At 38.0% G+C, this 21,086-nt stretch overlaps 1 protein-coding gene across 1 annotated transcript; it reads right to left on the bottom strand.

Annotated features, from left to right (window-relative positions):
- Positions 1-17,966: 17,966 nt before the first annotated feature.
- sox1b (SRY-box transcription factor 1b) lies at positions 17,967-20,412 on the bottom strand. The gene has a single exon (XM_041978269.1). It carries the CDS (start codon positions 19,878-19,880, stop codon positions 18,819-18,821), a length of 1,062 nt encoding a protein of 353 aa, XP_041834203.1. The 5' UTR covers positions 19,881-20,412; the 3' UTR covers positions 17,967-18,818.
- Positions 20,413-21,086: the final 674 nt, after the last annotated feature.

Below are 21,086 nucleotides of genomic sequence, written 5' to 3'. Positions count from 1 at the left end.
AAAATATCCAATCATACAGCATATTGTTATTTTACTCTTTATGTATGTTTTAACCTTCTTAATTTTGTCATTTTGTACCATACTTTTATTTACTAGCAGGAAAACCAGGTTAAAGTAAAAATATCTTATGTTCAAATTTGGTCTATTTGCAGTAAACAGATTAAGCTATATAGGTGATAAGATTAGTGTGTGTGTGTGTGTGTGTGCATATACTAAGATTCTGCGGCTATAATGAGAATCTGTAAATACCCTCAGACTGAATCCCTCTCCATGTTTAATCTGAGTCCATAACTGCTGGTTGCCAGCACAGATCATCCCCCTGCACTCACACAAACACACACACCTACACACACACATGCACACATAGTCTATGAACATGCACAACTGAACACACAGGAGTATCAATATTCAATGTGCAGCATCTACAAATAACACAAACAGGAAAAGCATTTATAGATGACAACGTATATTCTGACAGATCATACTCATTTTCTGTCTCACACATACCCACATTCATGCACACTTATACACACACACACGCACAACAGGAGGCCTACATAAGTGGATCAGGGAGGTGGGTGTGTGTAGGAAACTTCAGCCAGGCTATCGCTAACAAGCATGCTTCTCTCTCTATCCTTTATACAGCAAATCCCTCCACTCCACGCCAGAGATTAACATATTGTTTTACCCAAATGTACACATACATACACTGACACACACACACGCACACACACGCACACACACACACACACACACACACACACACACACACACACACACACACACACACACACACACACACACACACACACTATTACTGCATATGAGTTTGCAAAGCTGAAAGCTGAAATGCAAAAGCTGAAGTCTGCATGGTCACTGGAGAAATTTTAATTAAAGTTTGGAATCATTATGGTCATGGAAAAATTGTGCTTTCAATGATTTTTCTAGGGCAGAATGATTTTGCAACAAACTTGTTACAAGGCCTTAACTTCTGATTAAGTGCTGATTATGCTTTCTGCATTGTCACTGCACAGTTGAACTATATGCTGACCTCAGTGCAGTTCAGTCTTAATGCAGTTTGAACTTCTCTTTTGAAGGAATTTTGAGACATGTTGAGGATAACTTGTTAAAGTTCAAACTCAGCATCTGGATGAGAAAGAGGGGATTTAAGTGACTATTATAATAATAATAATAATAATAATAATAATAGACTACATTTGTATATAGAGATTGATGTGTATATGTGTGTGTATTAGGGCTGCAACGATTAGTCGACGTTGTTGACAATAGTCAACAATAAAAATAGTCGACAACGAATTTAGCCATCGACTATTGTCGGCAAAAAAAAAAAAAAAAAAAAAAAAAAACTACAGAGTGAGACATTGTCTTCTAATCCTATCTCTGCTGAGAGTTGCACATGTGGAATAAAGTCTGCCAGGGGAAAAATATGATGGCGGGCCAGAGAGGAAACCCGCGGCGGAGAACGTTAAAAGTCTGGGATAACTTCACGTTAAACTTATAAAATAAATTAAATACATGTGAGATTTGTAAAGCGGACCTTGTGTACCACGGAAGTACGTCTGCAATGCTCGAACATAGAGGAGGCACGTCGGACTTACTTAACAACCTCATGCAAGATTTCAAAGCTGAAAGTGAAATAAGATTTATTAATAATCAATAGATACATAATCCGATTGGTCGACTAGTCGTTTTAATAGTCGGTGACTAATCGACCATCAGAATAGTCATTAGTTGCAGCCCCAGTGTGTATATGTTAGTCCATATATATAGAATAGAAATACTTTTAATAATCCCTTCAGAGAGCCCTCAAGGAAATTTGGGATATATATATATTAGGGATGCACCGATGTGAAAATTTTGGCCGATACCGATATCCGATATTAATATTGTTGTTAAGGTCGATAACCGATATTTACCGATGTCGATATATATATTTTGTTATAAAAGGTTTAAGATGATCAAATTCTGTACAAAGTGAAAATAAGGCAAACATTAGGGGTGTTAGCTTCCCACCACTGTTTGTGAAATTCTGGATGGCAATTTTTCGGATGACATATCAAATTTGTGGTGCTGAATGAGTTGACACGGCATCCTCCTCGCATTACTTCCACTTTGCAGATATTGCATACTGCTTTTCGAGTACCTTCTTTTTACCACACAGCTGAAATTGCTTCTTGCTTCAGTTACATCCCACAATGTAGTGCTGCATTGCTGTCACATGTCGCAACATGGCTGCATGGCCAAACCTTCCGACACACGAACACAATTAGCAATTATACAAAAATAAATATCGGCTATTAATATCGGCCCAGTTTTGCTTATCGGACCGATACCGATATGTTAAAAAATGACTAACATCGGCCGATACCGATATTAATGCCGATATATCGTGCATCCCTAAAAAATAAATATTTATATATATATATATATATATATATATATATATATTATTTTTTTTCCCATAAACTTTTCTCCATAATGCATATGCTTGTACATAGAACACCAGTTACTGTGGTATATAGTTTTTGTTTTTTGTATTTATATTTAATATTTGTATTTTGTATTTTTTTAATCTGCTTTTCTTGCTGTTTTTCTGTACTTGAGCTGTAGTAACACAAATTTCATCATAGTGGGATTAATAGTCTTAATTGCTCTGCACTCAAAGCACTTACATTGAACGCTGAAGTCAGGTGTAATTAGATATAGTCAAATATTTACTATGCATAAATTTATTGTTCAACTGGTATTCACATTAGTCACGTTGTATTTTTAGAAAAAAAAAAAAAGAAATGTTTACAGCAGATTTCTTGTTTCTGATGTTTGCTTGTCCAACTGACTTACTACACATTACTTTCAGCTTCAGCCTGACACTGCTTTTACTTTAACTGTGAGGGATGGGTTTTGACAATTATTAACAGACATAGCGACATCTTCACCTGATCATTGCGAGATGATGCAGAGTTGTAGCCATGCCAACAAACTTGCTTTGCTGTAGTTGGAGTGAGGGCTCAGCTCACAGTGTTCAATCCCAGATGAATGCGTTGACTTAGTAGAGATTAATTCAGATGTTTGTGCCTTCATAAGATGTACTCCAGACAATCATTCTGCTCAAGAAAGAACAGCAGTTTCCAGAAATCACCTTCAAGAAAAAAACAGTTTAATTTTGCACCTTTTGTGGAAATGCAAGTGTTTGTATTTTACTGCAGTTTTTAAGTTGGCTAGAAATTTAGTTTTAGAATATTACCAATTTAAACGCACTATAGGTTATTTTCATCATTAGATTTACAGATAAGCAATAGTGATTTATTAAAACTACAAAAAGGGTTCCTTTAAATGGATTGAATCTTGTATGCAAGCTATTCATTCACTCTGCATGAAGCTCTGTGTCTCTTATAATAATTAAGTTGACAGACGGCCCAAGTAGTGCAACTAATGGCTCTGTGCCCTTTTTCAGGACTTGGGTCAACACATTACAATGAGTACATTAGCTTCCTGTAGAGGCTGGACACACTCTTACTAGTGAGCACACACCCGTCCTACTCTAATGCCGTTGTAGAGGCTAGACTCGTTTTCAGCTGATTTGTTTTTTTTTAATCAAAGGAACATGTTGTTTCTGCTTTCTATTTCACTTTAAACTGTGGTGCTGTTTCTTTAAGGTGGATATCTGCTCCATCTGGTTTAAAAAGCTAATAAAAAGTGGCTCATTGTAATTTAACATGTTTAACATTATTACAGCACATTGTTTACACTGCGCTTTACAGACAGATGTACTCAAAACTTACTAAAGACAACTTTTGCTTGTGATTCCACACAAAACTTCACCTAAAAGCACTTTAACTAAGGTTAGTAAAAAACATTGGAAAGCCAGGTGGCACGTTCCACATACTGCTACCTTGGGCCCACATTTAGTTCAAATGGTAGGCAGGCGCTTACATCTACAGAGGAGGCAAATCCTGGCTTTTAGCTGCATATCACGCCCCGCCTAATAAAGGGCACCAGATTTACAGAATCATTTTTAAAAAGTACAGCAATTACTTTGATATGATGCCGTACTACGGCTGAAATGGACTTTTCTGCAACCTGTGGAGAACTATCCAACCAAGAGACTGAGTGATATTGTTAAGCATCATCACTACTTTTTGATGGGTGCTTTGTGATGTCGTTTGTAAATAAGACCTATTTACAGTTTGACTTTCATATAGTAAAACATGCATTTTTATTTTCTATTCACATGGATTTAGTTTAATAGCAGGATGTTTTTTTATGATACAGAATAATCAATATTAGGCCTAAAGGGAGGACATTTAATTTTACTCTGCAGGGAGGTCTCCTTTTTTGCCTAAATATGTCCATATCTGTTTTTTTTAATTTGCCAAACAACACAAATCTAATTTGTTAAATTAGACCCAGACCAATTTCATAAATCAGATCAGGTTGTCACATTTTAATCAACTTTTGTGCCACTGAAGTGAGACAGATGTTACTTCGGCACCGGAGATGACGGGACGTTTTTACAAAGTATATTCTAATTTTTTCTGCTCCGATTGCTTCAAAATGAATACACACTGTAGCCATTTACTTCTGTAAACACTGTGTGCTTATTCTGTAAATGTTTGTGGTGTCAGGTCTTCCACACATGCATGTCTCTTCAGGGTCATAGACTGTTCACACTGGAGTCCGATGGAGGTCACATTTAAATTATAATATGAACAACCACAAATAAATAAATACATAAACAAAAAATACTCAGACTTAGCACAAAACCTGAACCTCTTGTCTTATCTCTTGTTCTGTCTCTTTTGCTTTCTTTTCCTCTTTTCCGCCAATAATGTCTTTTGTTTCTTTGCTGAATCAGCTACATTGTACACTGAAAACAACAGGTGCATTTACATTTCCTCATGTGTGTATAAAGCGAAACTTGGCTGCAAAGTCACTCGATATCCCGGGAGAAAAGCTTTGGGACACAACTGAGCGTCAGCGGTTCCAGAAACACACATAAATGTCACTGTGCTATCAAACGAGTCAGGAACACTGAGTTTTAAGGTCAAGCAGTTACGTAATACATATTTTAAGACCTGCAGTGTGAATGTAATCTAAGCCGAACCTATTTTAATGGTGGGGGGCAGTAAGGGGACCTGAGTAATGGACAGGAGGATAACTATTTTTGAGCATCATTTGTTCCCATCCAGATGTCTGTCTCAGGGAAGGCCTTGCTGATTTCAGCAAAACAATGCTAAACCATATACTGCATCCATCAGTCCTGTATGGGTCCACAGGAGAAGAGTCTGGGTGCTGAACTGGCTTGCCTGCAGTCCAGACCTTTCACCAATAGCATTTAAAGCATTATGAAATGAACAATGCAGCAATGAAGATCCAGGACTTTTGAGCAGGTAGAATCCATCAGACTGGAATAGGTCAGCATTCCTCTTCTAAAATTCCAGCAGCTGGTCTCCTCACTTCCCAGATGTTTACTGACAGCTGTTATAAGAAAACTTTTTTTTTTAGAAGTGTTGCTGCCATCAAAATAAACAAATATTTTCCATGACATTGTAAAATGTCTGTTTCAACATTAATCTTTTATTTACATTTTACACAGTGTTGTTGGTAGTATATTAAAGTTGAATCAGTTCAGTGTGTGTAATGATGCACATAAATGACAAAATCTTTCTTCCAGAAATGAAAGTTTACTACGTTAGTGCAGAGCCCATCCTTCAAAAAGCAGACATGAGATCCATAGACACCTTATGATCTAACAACTCGAGTCTGAAAGTCAACCAACAGCTGAATTTAGTGTACAAAATGTCAATATATGCATATACTGCCTAAGAGCCCAGGCCGTTTAGGGGCCATCAATACCTTTCTGAAGAGATTCACAAGTTCTTATTAATCTAACTTAATAATTACACTCCCATTTTCACAAAAACTGCTTGTAAAATTTTTACAAATCACTAAGAAGAGTGCAAAATAAGCTCTTAGCATACCTTTGTGTATCTGTGCCACTAGAGGGTCTAGATAAGGGTAATTTATGTTACTAAAATGTCTTAAGAATTAATCTACAATGCAAGATAAAGTTGTATTTTCTTTATACTTCCTTGTTCTTGGTTTTAATCTTTTATGACACACCCATAGCAGCTTTTGTAATATATTTAATAGCTGTTTTTATAGTGAGCCTTTTCTGAAAGTGTGTGTAGAGCATTTTGCTGTTGCTGGTTGTTTTGAAGTCTTTCATAAACTACTTCAGTTACCTTGTCACTGGACCTTTGCTAGCTAACTTTCTTGATTGGTTTCTGAAATGTTGAATGGATAATAAGCTTAATCTATTAATAGACAGGATCTTCTTTGAACAACCTGTACTGAGACCATAACCATAACTATATATACTAATACTTGATTTTAGTAGAGTTCCTCTAAATGTTAATACTCCTATATTTCTTTTTACATTAAAAGCAACGTTAATAAAATCTTAGCGGCTGTAGCTCAGGAGGAAGAGCAGTTGTCTTTCGACCGGAAGGTAGGCGGATCGATTCCAGGCTTCCACCGACTACATGCCGAAGTTTCCTTGGGCAAGACACTGAACCCCACGTTGCCTCCCGATGTGCCTATTGGGGTGTGAGTGTGTGTGTGAATGGGTGAATGTGATAAGTAGTGTAAAGCACTTCGAGTGGTCATACTGACTGGAAAAGCGCTATATAAGTACAAGTCCATTTACCATTTAAAAGGCCTGAATATGTCAGCACTTGCTGTTAATAGCTCGCCATGTCAAACATCACTAAATATTTCTTGCAGTATTGCTTACGAATGGCACTAATTGGCCAATGTTTTTTGGTAGTTTTGCTGGTGGGAAATTGTAGAGGTGGGAACTAGATCTCACCTGCAGTCTGCAAATGACTTCGCCCCACCACCACCACCACCACGCAGAGGTAAAAGGAAGCAAGCAGTTTATTGGCTTCAGGCTGGCAGGAGACCTTTTACTGCAGTGATTACCTGAACCTGAACTACAGTTGTAATCATGTTGGTATTTCCTGCTCTCCTCCATCTCTTCTTCTTCTCCCTCTTTATTTTTCTTTCTCCTACAAAGTGCTTTAACCCTTCAGGAAAAGTGCTGTTTTTGTTGAGGTAATTGGCTTGATAAGACCTCACTTTTACTGTTGCATTTATAATTAACATTTTATTGGGCAAATGACCATATTTTTACACTTCATTGGACATAGAAAATACCACTGCATACTTCTCCATGAAATCATAGAACCACAGTGAGTCCTCCACACCAATCATCAAAGATCATCCCAGCTAAATCACTGAGATTGGTCTTCAGCAAAAAAAAAAAAAAACTGTTGTTGCTGACCACTTACTACGATATAACATATTTAATATATATATATATATATATATATATATATATATATATATATATATATATATATATATATATATAGAGAGAGAGAGAGAGAGAGAGAGAGAATTTTCAAAGTCTTGTAATATCCTCCAATATTATAACAACACTTTTTTATAGTTGATAATTTAAATTTTAAGTATTTCAATGAGTGCCCGGTAAAGGTTTTCTCACGTTTGCTAAACACTCTGTTAGCCACATACCAAATTTCCCCAAACTTTCAGAGACTTTTATTTTTTTCTTATTTTTGTGTATTCTTGTATTTTCAGCAAGACATTATAGTGCAATGAAAGCTGCTAACTTGCAGTCTATCAGCATGTTGTAACTCGCTCATTTCAGCACCTGGACAGCTCCATTTTTACTGTATCCTTCATCAGAACCACCAATATAACTTTAAAAGTTGTGGTGTTAAAAAAAACTGTAATTAATTCCTTTATCAATAACTTGTAGGGTTATATTAAGAATTGGACTTGTTGAGCACATAGCTGAACAGGCACAACTTTAAGGTGTCCAGTTTTTTTTTTTTTTTTAAGTTTTATGTACTTTAGTCATCCCAGATGTTTTAGTATGGGAAAAAGCCTTTTTAGATTCAATTTAAATTTGGTTAATTTAATTGTTTGGTAAATTGTACAGAATAATTTACTTCTTTTGTGACCCATGTGCAGCAGTTCAGGTTTATCTTGTAACTTGCCAGAAATGGATCCAAACCCAACAATCGCAACCATTGCTTTAGCTGATCATTGTCTTTTATCCTCACATAGAAGGTGGACAAAAACAATGTCCCATATTTTGTAAAGCTGCAATGCAGACCCATAACAAATCATGGAATAGCTATACTGGTTCATACTGCAAAATCTAGCAGTTTTACCAAAATTAAAGGTACAGAAATTGTAAAAGCTCTACTTTATCTTTGCTACATCTGCCTTTTTAAAACTCATAACATGCCTACGGTTGTATTACGTGAAACTAACATTTATTTACAACAGATTTAACTACATTTCCAAGTGTCTAAAAATATTACATGTCTATATTTTCCTTTGGAAATTGTAAAATGCTTACATTTAGCATTGTATGACACTACCGACTGTCAGGCTACTCACTTAAGAGACTGACTAAAGACATCAAAGTTGGAATCTGAGTCGGCATGGTCCAACAAGATATGGAAGTTGCTTACAGGTACAGTGTGTAAGAATTACTGACATCTAGTGTCAAAGATGAGCATAGACATGGCTTCAAGTGCCAAGCACAGCTGTGAAAGGACGGTGGCCCTCAGTGGCCAAAATTCTTGTACATGTAACTACTTCAAGGATGTGTACGTGTTTTTCTATGGCCCTTTTAAGATTTTACTTATCCCAAGTGATGCTCTAGCTCAGGGCTACTCAGTTTGGTCCTACTAGGGCTGCAATCCAGCAGGTTTTCCATGTGTACCTGCTCCAACACACCTGACTCAAATTAATGAGTCATTGTGATATGATTTTTCGATCCATTAAATTTGATTCAGTTGTGTTGAAGCAGGAATACAACATAAAAAAAAATTATGGCAAAAGACATCTGTCCCTTGCGAGAGGGAAAAATTAAAATAGAACTGTTGTCTCAAATCAAATTATCATAGCGTCATATATATAGGCACGACAAATGTATAAATACAGCACAATTTATTCATATGGCAACCTGAAGGGCTCTACATGCGCAAGATAGACAAGTGAATACATACAGGGACTCTTATCATCACTGTCATATGCAAGAAAGTATATTCAAGGAAACCTCCAATCTTAACTAAGCTTAGGCTAATTAAGTTTAATATACTTTAAAAGAGATAAGAGCTAAGCTAAGGGGTTGGAACAGACTTTAGGTTTTCTCCTAGTTTGTTCCAGATATTTGGAACATAAAAACTAAACACAGATTTTCCTTGTGTAGTTGAAATTGGAAAGCAAACTTGACCCAGATGATCTTTGAAGTTTGAGAGTCTTGTAGATAGGATGGAAACTTTCAAATCAGTTCTTTGGCGCACAAAAAGACAGGGTAAAGATGTGAGAACTGAAGTGATATGTTCCTTGCTTTTGGTTGCGTGAGGAAACAAGCAGCAGCACTCAAATAAAAAACTTTATTTGTCCCTGAGCTAACACAGAGTAGTCATCTACATACATTAGTTATGAAAACCATACTGTATAAAACAAAGTAAGCAAACTGAATGCCAAGAATTTGGCAGTGTCCAGTGCATGCAGTAGTAGTGTAGTAGTCTGCCAGTACCTCTAAACATCTGGGTGTTTCTACCAGCTCAAAAAATTCAAACAAAGACAATAAAGACAAATAATAAAACCTTGTTTTTTTTAAAAAACAAACAAAAGACAACTTTAAATGCAGGAAAAAGCGGCATGTAAAGATTTATGGGGTAAGACTTTTATTTAACTGAGAGGGTCAAAAAAATTATTTGAGGGAAAAAAAAAAAAAAAAAACACAAGCTGTCTCCTTATGGTTCCCAGAGGCCCCTTTTACCCTGAAGCATCCAGACAATGATAGGTCCCCGGGGAGACCCAGGGCCCTAATTGAATATGGGAACAAGACAACATGCAGTCTGTTTTCTAAAATTAAAAACCCTTCCACCAACATTAAGCTTTATATGATGATTCATTTAGTTAATTTGCAAACAACATCTTCAAGATATCAAGTAGTCTGCAAAAATGATGACACATGCTTTTCTGGTTGGTTCACTTTCTTTAAACTAGAATCATATTTTAATTATTGTCATTTAATGTTTAACAATTTAAAAGCCTAATTACATTTATTTATTCTTTTTTGTTTTACTCACTAATTACTCACTAATTATATATCACTAATCACTTATTATATATATATATATATATATATATATATGTCTGACAATTCATGACTAAGCAGTTGTAGCTGAATGGAGTACTAGGTTTTAATTTAATGTTCAGCTTTTGTGTAAATGATCAAAAAAATTCTTAATTTCTTCTGATGTCTTATCATGGTAAATGAACCCTTATAATTTAAATGTAATATAATTTAAACTTGTAAAACTCATGTTTTGAGTTGCTTAGTGGGTTGGATGAATGCAATATCCCATAGTTAGAAAACAAGACATACTGGCCATTTTTACACTATTTATTCTACACTGTAACCATATGCAGCCATGGTAACCTGGATCCTCCTCCTCATACTGGTCACATGGCATTCCATTCCTCAACCAGGAGGTGTTGAAGGTTAACCAGTGTGGTTGCGTTGGCCATGCAAAGGACGCACAGGTGTTGGATTAGTCTGAGGTCTGGACTCACAGCAGGTCCCTCCATAATCTCCACTCCCAAATTCTGAAGGCACCCTGTGATGGTCCTGGCTCTGTGGGAAAGAATGTTGTCATCCTGGAGGATGGAGTTAAGTCCCAGATTCTGGAGGTTAAGGGGTCGCAACTGGCTCCAGAATCTTATTCCAATATCTTTGTCTATCAAATCATAGATCTGTGACTGACACACACCTGGCAGCACTTGAATTTCCGAACAGGCGTGAATACCAGCAGAATTTTGGGGGGACTCACACATCTGGCAGTTTCATATTCCACAGAAGGATGATCCTTACAAGTTATACCTCATTGTAAAGGTGACTAATGAGGCTTTCTAACAATGTAGAGTACAGTAACTGGTATTATTAAAGAGGAGAAATAAGCAACCAAACAAAAATGTCCTTACTAAGTGTAGAAATAGAAGCACTCAAGAGTGTGCAGACCTCCTCCAAGCTACTGTAATTTGTTTTTGCAGTTGATTGTGGGTACAGACGGACAAACCAATGACTTCTTCCTTGATGGAGGTCATCAGTGCTTTTTTGACAGTATGAATATTGAAAATATAAACTTTGTAAAAGTAGAGTTGATGCTATAGTTAAGGCTAGTTGCTTTAAACATAGAAAAAAAAAGCTGACAGAGTTTCCATGTTTGCTACAGTGAAGTTATGAGTAGTCTGGAGCCACCTTGTTGCTGCCGCACAGAGGAAAAGGTAGAGGCACAGCTTCACTGGAGGGAAAAAATACCTAAAAGTTGCTATTTGTCTGTGTGGTGGGACCACATCTGGATAGCATGGTCTTATTTTTCAAACTCACTGGAAAAATAATTTAAATGGAAGTCATTTCAGACGTAACAGACGTGTTTTATTTGATTGCAGTTGATTAAATGAGCTTCATCCACTTGTGTTTACTGGCATCATTATACAACTTGGCTTTTATAAACCATTCACTGAAAAAGCACCTTTTTAAACGTTTTAGATATCTGCTATCAATAGTAGCAGGAAAATATATTTTAATACGTGGCATTTAGATCAGTGGCGATCAGTTTTTCATAAGAACAGCCAAAAGACTGAAATACAATAGAACTGTGCTATTATACAAAAATGTATTAATTTTTTTCTGTCTTTTTAATTCAGTCACTTAATCTTTTTCTTTTTTTCTTTTTTTTTTAATTTGATTACTGTAAAATGGTTTTGGTTAACTTCAATTTGCAAATGAATCACAGTTTCAAAAAATGCTCAGTTCTAATTTCAGAACAATTCATTGAAAAATGAGCCACTAATAATGAATAATGAATTGGAGAAATTATGAAAATAAATTCAAATAGCCGAACATAAAACATTTCTGTAGAAATATGTCATTAAAGCTGTAGGATTTCTAATAGCTCCCATGAATTAAAAGGAATCTCTAAACAGGATGACATGTAGTGGGAGAGTTACTAGAACTGGCATGGAGTGACTGGATTTCACTTAGTAAGAGAGAGATTACTAGTTACCATGAGTACAGCTAATGAAAAGATAAGTTGAACAACAATATGTTCTCCCATTGAGATATGACTTCATCTTCCAGGGACTTCCAGGGAAGGAAAATTTCAAATAAAATATCATTTCAGATGGTAATACTATAGGAATAACAAGAAGACAGGGGCCATATCAGCTAAGTTGTGTATTTTTCTTTTGCTTGAAAACCTACATAAAATGGTAATAAGTTTCTTACAGGGCAGTCCTTAAAACACTTTTGAAAATATATAAAGAGTGAGGTGTTAATAGGCTGATATTCAAAGCTTGTTCCATGCGAAAGTAACATAAAAATTAGTTTTACAGCTCTGAGTTCAGCCTGGGAGCAATAAAAAGGAAGTCTAGATGTAGTATGCTGGTTGGTTTGACAGACAGCTGGAAAAGCAAAGGAGGTAATTTACATAACAATGTATGTACAGTAAACAGAAGCACGTGCATGTTTGTTCTCTGGTTTAGAAAAGGCCATCCTACAGAATAAGTGCAACGTTGGTGTGTGAGCCTGCACTGGTTCCAATATGAAAGTGTTTTAGAAATGTGATGCACAGAGGTGGTGAAATTTAGATTTACACTTACATGAAATCAGAGCAGATTTACTGAAGTTTGCAAATGATATTCTGAGGATGAAGATCATGAAGTGTTTGGTTTTTATATTTTTTAAAACTGCAGAACATAAAAAAATGTGTGCGCATCTGCAGCTCTGAACAAACAGTTGACTAAAACCTGGCGGACATGTTCATATTATGACCAAAACAAGAAGCAGATGCAGAGCTCTGAATCGGACATTATACTAGACAGAAATTTCCTTTATGCACAAACTAGAGCACATCTGTACAAAAACACAATGTAGGAATGTTCACTGCAGATGATACTGTCAGGTGGTTCAGAGGATGTTTTTATGCACAGATTTTATGTTTCATAAGAAAATCAAGTCTTGTTTTGCTGATGCTGAAACATATCAGATGATTTATGACATTTCAGGCCTTATTAACTGTAGGCCTTATTTATTTATTTATTTATGTCAATGAATGACAGCAAAAAAAGTAAATAACTTAACTTTTCCACCATATAAATGGCTTCATATTGAGCTATGGAACACAGTTGCATCCGTGATCTCTTTCTATCTGGATCCTTATCATTCGGGATCCACTACAGAAATTATTCCCCTGATGTAGGTCTTCTCTTAGCGAAAGTTTGAGGGCTGAAGTGGTCTTCTGCACCTTGAAGAAAGCAGCATTTATGTGCACAGCTGAAGTTCAGGCGTGAGTGACGGCTCACCTTACCTTAATGCTTTCAGACAAACACCGTTCCGAGTCCACTGCTGACTACAGAAGCCCAAGGAGAGCATTTAAGGCACATATAAAGGAGGAAAAAAGAAATCTAGAGTTTCTTTAAATGGATCTTCAGAAACTGAAAACTGAATTTATTGATTTTATCCATTAATCATCCAGCCCTAATACAAATACATGAATGTTTTTTTTTTTTTTTTTTTTTTTTTGTATATCTTAAGAAAAACTGACTTTCCACAACATGTAACTTTACCTCCTAATCTATGTTGGGACACTGATTGAGGAAAATGAACAGAGCCTATGAAAGTGAGTCATTTTTGTATTTGTTTAAATTTATTTTCTCACTTTTTTAACTTGTTATAATTTAATCATTTTGTCCAAATGAAACCTGAATATGCTATAGATTAAATCCTTTTTTTTTCCATTATGTGTTTTTATTTCCTAAAGTATGAATTAGCTTTAATATGTTTAAAAATAGAGATGGTGCATTTCTTTATATTTTTTTCTCTACATAAATGTGAGGAGATATCAACAGTGGCTGATGCCTTAGGAGAGAAAATGAGGCAGACTTTTCAGACAGCAGAGATGCTGATGAAGAGCAGTGAGGCTCCCTCAGCACCAATAGGTCTGCTTTTGGAAAGAGAAGGGGGAGGAAAGGGGAGGAGGGGGGCCCTCGGATTAAGAGGCTGAAAAATGGTTAAAACGTGTCAACGTGTAATTGCATGATAAGGCCCCCTCGCGAGGAATCCGTTGGCCCCGTTGCTATTTTCTATGGCGTCCCGGCTAATCTCCTCGCACCACATTCAGTCTTGTGCAATCGGTCCCCCATAATCTCCCATGACAGAACCGGGTCCAACGACAGAGGTGAGGGTTTTTATAGGAGGAGAGGGAGGGAAATATGCGGAGGCGTGATAAACTGACGCCGATTATCCACGTTCAGGACAACGGGAGCGCATGGGATGGGGGGCGTCGGGCTGCACAGGGTTATGGAGTGGGAAGTGCCAAAGCAGTGGTGTCCAAACATGTGCCAAGCAGAACATAAGTTGAGGATGAAAACCTGCACGCACACATCTGTGGTTTGGTCCAGCACTCAGCCTCCCACATGATGGGAGCATCTGTAAGACTGAGGTTTTGTTCAGTCCTAAAGATTCCTCTCACTCTGATTAGTACTGTAAGTGCTGCAGACTCATGTCATCTGTGCATATTTCATCTTACCTGAGCTTCATTTAGGCCAAATGTGATCATGTCATCATCACATCAAGACCCGATAATAAACCTGATCACATAATTCACACTTCTTCTGCTAATAGTATCTTCACTCCTGTTCTTTACAGACACTTTGTGGACGGAAAACCTCTTGTCACACCTTTAGTTTCAGTTGTTGTGGCAGTCTTCACTTTTCAATCGTCATATTAAGATATTAACAATCAAAAAGTTCAATCAGCGCCACATTCACAGGCAATCATGCCAGCTTTATCACGATGAACCATTAATAATATCCACCACAAACAAGTTTCTGATGAGTAATAATTAAATGGTCAGATCCATATTTTTCGTTTCTGTTCTGCACTTCTTCTCAATCAAAAAACGGCATTTAATAATTATTAAGAGAAACTTTGAAAAGTTGAGATTCTTTAACAGAAAGGGGCAGAGATGTTAAATTAAGACACCAAAATTAATTTAAGAAATGCAGCGTTTTGTATATATTATGATTTCACAGCTGTCCAGTGAGCTGATTGATCAGTTTTGGGTCCGTGTAAGTGTAAATATGAATAAAACTGGCACAAAACTAATTCATGACTGTCAGTCTGTAAAATTTGGTCAAATGTCTTTACAGTTTAGTAAAACAAATTTAAGATCCTTACACACACAGTTTTCTGAGTTTTACTTTGCAACATTTTGCATTTTCAGAAATAACTTTAGCAGTTTTTAAGTATTAAGAAAAAGGAAAAAAAAGTAAGAATAAATACTAATTTTGAAAAGATGCTGGCTTAATAAAGACACTACATGAAGACGCTTCTCCCTAACCTGAACTCAGCTCTGAGGTGTGTTCGGGTCCAGCTAAAATCTGTGTAAAACTCAGAATCCGTGTGCACACAGGTTTAAAAGATATTCCTCTTTTATAAATCTAAAAACCAGTGCCATATTTAGTTCTGGATGCGTGTAGAAACTCCTGTTAGTTGTCATTTATACCAGCAAATGCTTTTTAAACCCCAAGTTCTTAGACATGGTGCTGCAGATACCAGCAAAGAAAACATGTTATTTTACAGAATGTGGAAGTGAGATGCTCAAAGCTGACATACAGGAAATTTAGTTTTATATGGTGGATTTGGTTCTGGATTTACAAAAGGAATAAAAACTACTGAATGGAAGAAAGAGACACGATCCTTACACAGGACAGTTTCCAACAGCAGTAGCTTTGTGGGGAAGAAAATAAAAGAGGGTTGTTTTGAGGCTTGTTTGTTGGTGTGTACGGCTCTTTGGTGATTGTTTTAAAGGTGCAAATAAAACTTGTCTGCTTTGGGTACCAGTTTGAGTGAGGGAAGGATGAACACAGGTGTTTTTTTCTGGTTCATTTGGGTCTGCTTGTAGCCCTGGGAATGGAATTACTGACTTCTCTGCTGCGAATTCTGGGATGACTTTCTCTTGTGCTATACACATTTAAACTGAATCAAGTCTTGACACTTTTATAAACTTCTACAGTGTCAGTAAAAATAATGTGGATACTTTAGAAATTTCTATTGCCTGTCCAATTTTTATTTTGATGCCATGTTGAATTTAACCCCCTTTTTTGGACAGATTAATGCAAATTATAAATGTCCTTTTTTTTTTCTTTTTTTTTTTTTGTGCATACTGTATATGTTTTCATATGTGAGTTTGACACACCAGCTTCCATTATTTCAGCTTCTGGGGGAAAATGTGTTGCAGCTTGAGTTTCCTGAATTTACGGCTTTTTGGTCCAAAGTGGTAACGAATAATTTGTGAAGATTAATCTCTCAAAATGTCCAAAGGTTGGTTTCAAATCAAGACACAGACAAGTCAGTGACAAAGAAAACAACTAATTCAACTAAGTGTAAAAAAAAAAAACATGACGTTAACTGTGAGTGAAATGCCTTCATATTAAACTCCTGACATCCCGTTCTGATTTACTGGATGTGATTTGCATCCAAGCTGCCCCCTTGTTTCAATCTCAGACCCGAATGGGAATTAGACTGATAAAGCCAGGGGTGTTGTTTGCTAGGCTTTTTGTTAGGGGGTGACCCCCGGGTTGCCCCGGCTTACACCAGGACTAATCCCCATTCTCCTCAACACAAAAACCTTCTCTCTTCGCCTTCTCCCTTCTCCTCCTCCTCTCATTCATGTCTCCCTCCCTGCTCCCGAGGCCCCCACTGATTCAGCCATCAAATTTAAAGGAGGAAATAATTTAACAGCCATGACAATTACATAGATGCAGACGTTTGATGCTGGGGGTCAGGACAGGGGTAAGATTTTTTGGGGGGGCTCAGTGTTGAGGCAGCGGGAAACAGGTGGAGGTGGGGCTGAAGTGGTCCCCACTAGGCCAGTTGAAGAATTAGCAGTTCATTGACCACCGGATACTCTTGTTATCGGATTTACTTTTGTTTGAGGTTTAGATTGCTGAGGTCATGACCCTGCAGGCAGGTAGCAAAAGAGAAACATCGCTTCGCTCGGCACACCAGTACAACTAGAGTGGCTTAGATATAAAGTTTGATGTAGATTTTAAATGGTCAAGCCAATGATGCACATGTATAGCGTATAGTGAGGGGAGAAGTAAAAAATAATTAGATGACACAACAGGACCCCTCAAATTTAACATCTAGCTGTTTCATGTACACAAAAAAGAGATAAATGATGGCATGGCAAGATAATCACAACTTGGATGAAAATAAAAATAATTACAAAATGATTAATAAAAATAGGATATATTCCTGTAAAGGCTGTAACGTTTTACTGTGCACATGTCCTGACATTACATTTCACTAGTACTGGGTGAAAAAGGGGGAAAAAAGAAACAGCTTTGGTACAGTTGAACACCGACACATGGGAGCTGTTGAGAAAAATGACTCGTTTTAAATGAAAAATATAGTTCAAATTTTGTCTTTTTTTTTTTTTTTTTTTGTAATTTCTTCTTCATGAGGAAAAAAAAACCTATTTTGCTATTTACAAAATGATGTACTTGGATCAGCTGTTTAATGACAAAACAAAACGTGAGATCACGTCATCACCCTGAGATAAAAATGTAAACAATGCACGCAGACATTTTAGTTAAAATGACCCATAGTAATATGCAATTTTATTTTTATTGATCTAAAAATTATCGCACTTTTTTCTATCTAAAAAGGATAAATAAATTGCTATTTTTCTTTTTAATCATAACAGAAACGACGTTTTAAATTCCAGACTGACTTATAAAACTGCACATGATGCCTTTAAATTTTTTCCCTCTCTGCCGAAACGTTATTAAACCCAGTGAAATTATACGAACATCAGTAAATTAAAAAGATGCCTTAAATGCAATTATTTTTGTGGTTTGCATGAGCCTGTTAAAATGTTTTCAATTTAAAACAAAAAAGACGAACAAATCTAACACTTTCTCCAAGACGGAAACAAATCTTGGAACATTTATTAAACTCAGCGCAAAATTGTGAAGTTCTCAATCCAAAAAAATGTGGCTTTGCATTTAGTAAATTATGTACAGTTGCATAAAAGCGTTTTCATTAGGCCTATTTATTCACAATGTACAAGATTTTACAACAACAGAAACAAATTACACCGACTGACTCACATGTTTACAAGCATCAAAACTGGAAATCAATTTGAACTGCATCCTAACTTTATTTTTTGACATCCTCCACACCGCCCTCCATTTATTATACGGTCCCCTGCTTAAAAGTTTTTTTTCTTTTTAAAAACAATTCCTCTTAACACACAGCTGGTGCCAGAAAATCCACAGAAAAATCGGGGGAAAAAAATTAAAAATGCAAAAGCCTTCATGGTTATAATTTAAATCGTGTCAAAACTTGGCATGCTCTGTTCCAGAGAGCGAAAGTAAATCGGATGCGTTTTCCTTTAGCTCGGACAGACACAAAAATCCATCACTAAAAGAAAATAAAAATAACAATAATAATAATAATTATGATAATAATAATAATAATAATAATAAAAGTTTGTTCAGTGATTGCATTTTTATGGCTGTAACCGCCTATAATTTACATTTCATCAGCAGCTGGCGCCCACATCTAGAGTTTAAATATTTGGTTGTGGTTTGTAGTGCTTACATGAAGAGATTTAAATGTGTGTCAGAGGAACCGTCCCGTTTACCGGAGTGGAGCCGCTGCTCTGGTAGTGCTGCGGGTGGAGCACGTGCAGTCTGCTCTGAACGGAGTCCCCCGCCGCCTCGCCGGTGGGCAGATACATGCTGATCATGTCCCGCAGGTCTCCCGTGGGGCACGGCGGCGGTGCGCGTGCAGTGGAAACCGGTGGGCTCACGCTAGGCTCCGATTTCACAAGGGAGCCCAAAGTCCCCCCGATGGCTCCGGACACCGGAGAGACGCCGGAGCTTTGGTGCTGGTGAGTGTAGCCGGTGATGCCGCCGTAGCCCGGCGGCGAGGCGCTCATGTAGCTCTGAGAGTTTGAGATCGGGCTGTAAGATAAGGCGCTCATGTCGTACCTGTGCACGGGCTGCGGGTTGTGTGGGTGGTGATGCGGGTGATGGTGCGGATGCGGGTGGTGCGGGTGAGCCCCGGTGCCAGGGTGTTGCGTGTACGCCAGCTGTGCCTCCTGCATCATGGCGTGAGCCGCCGCTGCTGCAGCCGCCACCTGGCCAGAGTACGTGCCGTTTGCCCAGCCGTTCACGTGGGTCGCGTAGCCCGCATTTGCCCCAACATGCCCCCCTCCGGGGCTGTCCAGCCGCTGCCCGCCTCCCATCCCTACACCTGCTGAGGAGCCAAGCAGTCCGCCAGCAAGCGAATACTTGTCCTTCTTCAGCAGAGTCTTGGTCTTCCTCCGTGGCCGGTACTTGTAGTCCGGGTGTTCCTTCATGTGCATGGCCCGGAGCCGCTTCGCCTCGTCGATGAAAGGTCTCTTCTCCGCCTCGGTCATCACCTTCCACTCTGCGCCCAGCCGCTTGCTGATTTCAGAGTTGTGCATCTTGGGGTTCTCCTGAGCCATTTTCCTCCGCTGGCCCCGGGACCAGACCATGAAGGCGTTCATGGGTCTCTTAATTCTCTCCTGGGGGACTTTGCCTCCAGCCCCCCCGCCGCCTCCTCCCGCGTGTGCCCCCGGGTTGGATGGGTTGGTTTGGGGCACCACGGGGGAATGCAAGTCCGTTTCCATCATAATGCTGTACATTCACCTTGTCTTGGTGGGACACAGTCAAACACACAGAAACATTCAGACTGGCCCGCGCGCAGCTCAACCTCCGGGAAAGACGGAGGTAAAGAGTAAATTAAACAGCGACGAACAGACGGTCAGTCTCAGAATGAAATCCACTCAGAAGTAAAACTGTCCTGCTCTTCCCGCTTTCTCCTTTCCCCTGTCATCCACGAGCGCTGAGAAGAGTAGAAACGACTTGTTTGAGCTTACTTTGGTTAAAGCTGTACTGGGAAAAGTTACGGAGCGTGCCCGGGCCGCGCGCTCTGACAGCAGCTAAATGAGCGAGAGACGGCCAATGGAGAGGCTCGAGCGGAGACGTGATTTGCATGCAGGGCGCTAGAGGTTCTGGTGACGTCGGAGCGCAAGACATAAAAATGACTCCCTCTGTCATCGCTTTTGCGTGTGTGGCTTGAAAATACACAAAATTTCAACCAGTTCAGTTCCAAAAAAAAATTGCGCCTTCTTTCTGCGTAAAGGAGTGAAGTCTGTGCGCTCAAACAGTTTGATTAAAAAAAAAAAGACAATGTTATTTAAAACAAAAATTAAATTAATTAATTTAAGAAAGCAAGGGAAAAATTACAGGAACCACACAGCAAAAACATTCACTGGAAATTAGCGGAATTATTAAAATCCTACGATATCTTTATAATTACGAGAACAAAAATTACCCATAATTTAATTTCAAAACTGTTTATAATTGAAGGAGCTCATAGGTGACTGGATATGAAAAAGGCCTAACTGCATTATATCTATCAGCTTTTATTACATACAAGATTTTTCAGTTGCTGGCACACAAAAAATCCGACGTTAAAACAAATCCATCTCTTTTAAATAACTTTAAAAAACGGTGGCTGATTAATGTGTCCATTTTTTGTAGTTCTTTTTGTCAAACTGAGGGTTGCACATACCCTCTGTTCAGAGCCACAGGTGCTTTTCTGTTATGCCCGTTGCTAGGAAACAGGTGACTGACGCCTGGAGCACGTGCCATTGAAAGCGTCTTTTGTTTGTTTCACCAGCGCTTACAGAGAAAGAGGGACAAAAAAGTATATATAAAAAAAGAGAGAGGGATTTTAAAAAAAGTCCCCACAGTAATCCTTTAATAAAGGTTGGAAACCACGCAGGCTTTTAATGATCATATTGTAATGAAGCGATGAGGCAAAGAGCTGCTGCTGTCAACCTGCA

This window comes from Melanotaenia boesemani, chromosome 24 (genome assembly GCF_017639745.1).
Source record: "Melanotaenia boesemani isolate fMelBoe1 chromosome 24, fMelBoe1.pri, whole genome shotgun sequence".
NCBI classification, from domain to species: Eukaryota; Metazoa; Chordata; class Actinopteri; order Atheriniformes; family Melanotaeniidae; genus Melanotaenia; species Melanotaenia boesemani.
Note: the sequence above shows the minus strand (reverse complement) of the source record. Positions and strands in the feature narration are given on the sequence as shown.